Source organism: Microplitis demolitor, chromosome 5 (genome assembly GCF_026212275.2).
Source record: "Microplitis demolitor isolate Queensland-Clemson2020A chromosome 5, iyMicDemo2.1a, whole genome shotgun sequence".
Taxonomy (NCBI): Eukaryota; Metazoa; Arthropoda; class Insecta; order Hymenoptera; family Braconidae; genus Microplitis; species Microplitis demolitor.
The window spans coordinates 22,692,217-22,698,193 of record NC_068549.1 but is presented as its reverse complement, the minus strand read 5'-3'; the positions used below and the strand labels follow the sequence as shown (position 1 = coordinate 22,698,193).

Sequence of the window (5,977 nt, the reverse complement as noted above, 5' to 3'; positions counted from 1 at the left end):
TCATGGGCTAGCGAAACTGACGAAGACAGTGAACCTGAACAAAGGACTTGTCAAATTGCCACCTTGTCCTAGTTGCATTAATTATAAATATATATATATATATATATATATATATATATATATATATATATATATATATTTATATTTAATTATCACGCATGACCATCGGCTATTAAAATAAATAAAATGAACAACTGGGGCGGAAATGAATGTGAAATATTTTCCAGGATAATTGTCAATTGCAATTTTAATGAACTCAAGTTCATTTAAAAATAAAAAAAATTATACATAATAAAGATAAAAAAATATATAAAGATAAATAAAATTTTTATAAAATATATGGAGGAAATAATTGAGACTTTTTCTTTTAGCGAAGCTATAAAATTGTTTATTGTAACAATTTTTGTACGCATACTTAAATAATTATGTAAAGTCGCTATAAAATTTTAATCACTATTATAATAAATATAATTATAATAATTATTATTATTATTGTTATTATATATATTTTATATATTAAATTATTTAAAGTGTATGTAATTGTAATTACTAATTAATTATAAATGTAAATGTAGTTAATAAAGAAATAATATTAAGACATGACTCGAGTTTTTAATTCATTTGGTAATTTAATTACGACTACTTTTAGATTTAAATTCTTCCATCAGATAAATTGGACCTATTGTTATTTAAAGACTAAAATAATTTAATTAAGTTATTACCTTGAAGTACTACTCAAGTAACATCAAATACAATGTGTATATTTAATAATTTATAATTATATACGTCCAAGTGATTAATTTATCTAATTAAAGTCACCTTTGCCGGTTAATTACTAAATTGTATACTCAAGTCTAGATTTATTATTATTAATAATAATTAATTGAGCATCTTTTATCATTCAAAATTAATTTTTCATTGGTAATTAGTTAATTATTTAAAGATATGAATACTCTTTTATTGATTTATTTCGTTTTTTTCGTGAGAATGATCAGATATGATCATATATGGATATGCTTATCTGATTAGATACCAAAAATGGCCTTATATGATTATATATAAACATATATAGATCCTTCTATATGATCAGATACAAACAATGACTTTATCTGATCATATATGACAATATATGAGCACTTTTATACGGTTAATGACAAACAGTAACTATCTGATCATATATGACCATATATAGACACTTATATATGATATCAGATGAGTAACTGCTCTATCTGTTCATTTATAAACATTCACATATAATCGGATACAAACGGTTGCGTTATCTGATCATATATGGTCACACTTAGACACTTATACATGGTATCAGACGAATAATGACCGTATCTGATCATATATGTCGATATGTGGACACTCATTTATGATCACATACGGCTAGTTGTCCTATCTGATCATATATGGTCACTTATATATGATATCAGACTAACAATGACTGTATCTGATCATATATGGCATGTGAACACTTATATGTGATATCAGATAAACAATGGCCGTATCTGATTATATATGGGGACTTGTATACGATATCAGATTAACAATAACCGTATCCGATCATATATGATCATATGTAGACAGTCATATATAATCGGATATGAACAATTGCCTCATCTGATCATATATGGGTACTTATATATGATATCAGATGTAAAACTGGCTCTATCTGATTATATATTGGCACATATAGTATCAGATATGACCATATACATTTAGATGTAATCATGTTCGAACTAATATATGATTATATCTGAATAGTTTGTTCCAGAATAGCTGAATTTAAATACTCATAAATGATCAGACATGAATATACATGATCATAGACAGATATAATTCTACATGATCATATATGATCTTACTTATAAAGTAAAAAATATCAAAAGACTTCAGATAAGAGTTAAAAAAGCGTATTAAAAACATTATTTAGTATTGTCTCAAATTTTGCTTGTTGATAATAAATAAATATCAACTATCATACTTAAGTCCACAATAATTAATAAGTATTCATTATTAGCCACAACAATCGGCTGTAAATTCAATCCGAAGCGCTGAGATCGTTCATTTCGACATCAATCGACATTGGATTTTTAGGCCAGCAGCTTAATTTATCTAAAAACTCAATAAACAGCGGATTGCCACCAAGTCTCTCGACTTCGTCTCTAGCCTTTTTGTCCAGATCCTCTAGAACTGTTCTTGTGTAAGCGAACGAGCCGAACTTCTCTAGCAAAGTCACACAGTACTTCTTAACTTCAATGTCCGTTGTTCTCTTACGCAAGATGTCTTTGATCGCTCGTTAAGGAAGTCTACCAATTACCCACTTACCCTAATTATTTATCAACAACCACTCAATTTTATTCAATAAAAGGATACTCAATACTTGCGGGTCTTCCGGATAAGTTTGAATTGCATGAATAATTGGAAAACTAAATTTACCTTCTGATAAATCTTCACAAAAACTTTTGTTATCCGAGTACTTGAAAAAAATTAATTAATTATTAACATATAATTTTATTCAGAGGTAAGAAAGCAAAATAGGTAACTGGGGTAAAATGGGTCACTGAATACTCATTCAGAAATTTTTCTCTCTTTATATTTTGTAAAATATATGAATAAAATTACCTCACGCATTGACAAATTACAGTAATCATCTCTTATTTGAAAATAGAGTCCTAATATTCCAGTGAGCATCGAAAAATCTTCTTTGCAATCGGAAAATAATTGCATTAATCGTATCGCTAAATTAAATAATCCTCCAGTTTCTTTGAAAAAAAAAAAAAATAAATAAATAACGATCGTTGAAATGAAATTCGCTCAACTCTAAATTAAATAAGATGTAAATTGAGTGAAGAAAGTAAAATCATACTTCTCATAGTCATGTGACGATACTCAGCCTCAGTTGGACAAATATAATTATCGCGCCAGTAAATTTCAATTCCTTGTCCCCGATGAAGCTCTAATAGTTGTTCCGTGTAAACTTTTGTTGCCTGAGGGTCAATATTATATACACAACTACACTAGACTAGTTTATACGTAATCGTGGGGTTACATTTTGTTCCCTTATATTTTTTTCATTATTTACTATGATAATCCAATGGTTAGCACCAAGTAATTATTCATCAGTCATCACGTACCTCCGGGTGCTCTAGAGCAAGCACGCGCTCTAGTGCTATGAAGATTGCGTAATTTGCGGCATTTATTGTACTTGGGACGCCGAATATTGCGTGAGCTACTGGAATACCTCGACGCAATATCGAGTTATCTTGTATGTCATCTAAACTGCAATATTAACAATACTTTTTATTGTTTTTACCCTAAAATTAGTCAGCTGCTGGTTCACTCATTTGTGGGTGCCAACTTAGTCTATTACTTACGTGATGGATATTAAAGTAAGTGTTTAGATAATTAGTGCTGGTTAGTGATAAACGTGCGTTAGTTTTTATTTATTTATAAAATAATAGACCCAATAGCCGAGGAATGGATGACCCAGTTATTGGTCCGGAATTTATAATCTTTAGAATTGAAATATCTAGTGTAATTTTGAAAATATCGAGAAAGTAATTAGACCTTTTTTGTAGGCCTTAAAATTCTCTACAAAAAAGTATATCGTCACTTTTATCGTAAAATGAATATTTGAGGCTCTAGAGGCTTTTATAGATTAATAATGATCAAAAAATTTATAATAACTAGTCTATAAAAAATATAATTTTGAGAATTGAAATATCTAGTTAAATACTGAAAATATTGGAATAGTAAAAGAGACCTTTTTTGTAGCCCTTTAAATTCTCTACAAAAAAGTATCTTGTAGTTTTTATCTTCAGATGAATATTTGAGGCTCTAGAGGCTTATATAGATTAATAATGACCAAAAATTTATAATAGCTAGTCCGTGAGAAGTAAAATTTTTAAAAATAAAATAACTAGTTAAATATTAAAAATATCGAAAATATAAAAGAGACCTTTTTTGTAGCCCTTTAAATTCTCTACAAAAAAGTATTCTATAGATTTTCTCGTCAGATTAATAATTAAGGCTCTAGAAGTTTAAATAGATTAATAATGACCAAAAATTTTACTGAAGATAATTTATAAAATGTAGAATATAAGCTTATTTTTCGAAGATAATTTTCTACGATGAAAAGTAGTCGGGTATTGGGTCTCTTATTTAATATAGTGAGTTATTTTAAAAAATTGGGCGGGTAATTTTTTTTTCTTTCTAGTAAAGACTTACAGCAGACTTGAGTTGTGGAGAATTTGTACAATATCTCCAACGGCTTGCAATTTTTCCGATGGAATTTTTAACCAGCAATTCATTGCATGAGCTAATTTAGCTCTTATTTGTTTGCCAGGAACTTTGAGGATGTGAGTGAATGGTTGTAATAATTTCTGTAATTCAAATATTTGTTTTGATTCATAATTTAAATTTCTATTGCTTTTGAATTATTGCCAAGAAAATTTCAAATTAAAAAAGTAGCCATTATTGTTTTTTTCAGGAATTTTATAATTTCTTATTTTTCTATAATTTAATCATCATTAATAATTAAAAATAAGTTAATTCATTTTCTTAATGAAAATATTTCATTTTTCATAATAAATTCAAGGAAATCAATAATGACCTCGAGTGAAACAAGAAAAATGTATGACGTATGCGAAATATATGAGAGAAAAAAAAATTTCTAATAAAGACTAATTAAGATAAGATAAAAATTGTACTTATCCAGAAAAAACACAAAAAAATCTTCTAATTACTAACCTCATCTTGGTCTTTATCTCCACTTTTTGAATAGGGTATTGAATTATTATCGGAAGACATTTTTATGCTATAGACTATTCAAGTATTCTGAAATAATCGATACTTGGATTAATTATTGGGTATTGTCGTAGATGTTATTTTATTTTAAATTATCCGGCAAAGTGAACTTGGCAGCTCAATATGACAATTGAAAATGACACGACAGTCAGACAAACACTTATCTTAAGCGTGTAAGAATATGTATGTATATACATGTAGAGATGAATTAGGTTTAAAGAAATATACGCAGTGCGCAAGTAAATTCGCAGGCAGAGACATCTTACGGTATATACAATAATTTATTTTGACGACTGTTGGTTAGAAAGGAACGGCCATTAGCACTAAAATCCAACTCTCGCCTTATTTAGGAGAAAAAACTGTGTAAAAATTTTTCAAACAATAAAGTGTAAAAGTTTGGGGAAGAAAATCGGGCCATTATAATTCTCAAAATCCAGGTCAAGACTTCAGAAATTTAATAAAAGGCTGCGTTCTCATGGGAGACGCATCAAAATTTGAAAAAAAATTTGGAAGTTAGTGTTTTTAGTCATAAGAAAAAATTGAGCTTCTAACAACAGTTTTTGTAAGTAAAGAATAATATGAGCTGCGAAAGTTATTAGGAAATTGTTTCAAGTAACGTAAAAAGCCGAACTAATCAACGAAACCCGAACCTATCACTTTAAAATCTATATATTTTTCACCAATTTACGACCTTACTAATACAGTAAAATTGTTCAGAATTAATTGATAAGCATAGTAAACAACTAAAAACTCTAAAAGAACTAAAATTTGACCAGATTCGCGTTGACAGCCTTTATATTTGATCTGTCGACTGTTCAAAGTGTCTAGTAATTCGTATAACTTTGAAATCTATATATTAATTGCAGTTTCTATCGAAAACTTTTTCGTACTTTACGACTGTATTATGATTCGCTCAGAATGTTCTAATTGCTTGTTTTTTTTTTTTTTTGAAGTTCGAAGAATCAAAAGTTAAAGTTAAAAGTATTACAAATTGGGAACAATTATTTTCACACTAAAAAATTCAATTTCGAATGATAATATTTTCGCACTTACGAAAAGCTGCTACTTCTGTTTCGCGCTCAAGTATAGAGTAACAGAACTATCCATGTCGCACTTGAATAGTAAATGGAAACTCTATCCGCATTGAAACTCATAGTACATATTA

The 5,977-nt window shown here is 28.2% G+C and overlaps 1 protein-coding gene across 1 annotated transcript; it reads right to left on the bottom strand.

Annotated features, from left to right (window-relative positions):
- Positions 1-548: 548 nt before the first annotated feature.
- On the bottom strand, positions 549-4,994 carry LOC103570822 (terpene synthase). Its single transcript, XM_008548695.3, has 7 exons — positions 4,756-4,994; positions 4,234-4,388; positions 3,141-3,285; positions 2,873-2,993; positions 2,629-2,768; positions 2,380-2,482; positions 549-2,289 (listed from the first exon to the last, which is right to left on the bottom strand). The coding sequence occupies exons 1-7, from the start codon at positions 4,813-4,815 to the stop codon at positions 2,045-2,047; spliced, it is 969 nt and encodes a 322-aa protein (XP_008546917.2). The 5' UTR covers positions 4,816-4,994; the 3' UTR covers positions 549-2,044.
- Positions 4,995-5,977: the final 983 nt, after the last annotated feature.

Excerpts from the sequence above, each read along its gene's own strand:
- LOC103570822 (XM_008548695.3), bottom strand. The coding sequence starts at position 4,815 with ATGTCTTCCGATAATAATTCAATACCCTATTCAAAAAGTGGAGATAAA. Across the intron at positions 2,483-2,628 it reads GTAATTTGTCAATGCGTGAG|TACTCGGATAACAAAAGTTT; the intron begins GTAATTTTATTC and ends ATTTTTTTCAAG. Across the intron at positions 2,290-2,379 it reads GGAAGACCCGCAAGTATTGA|ACATCTTGCGTAAGAGAACA; the intron begins GTATCCTTTTAT and ends GAGCGATCAAAG.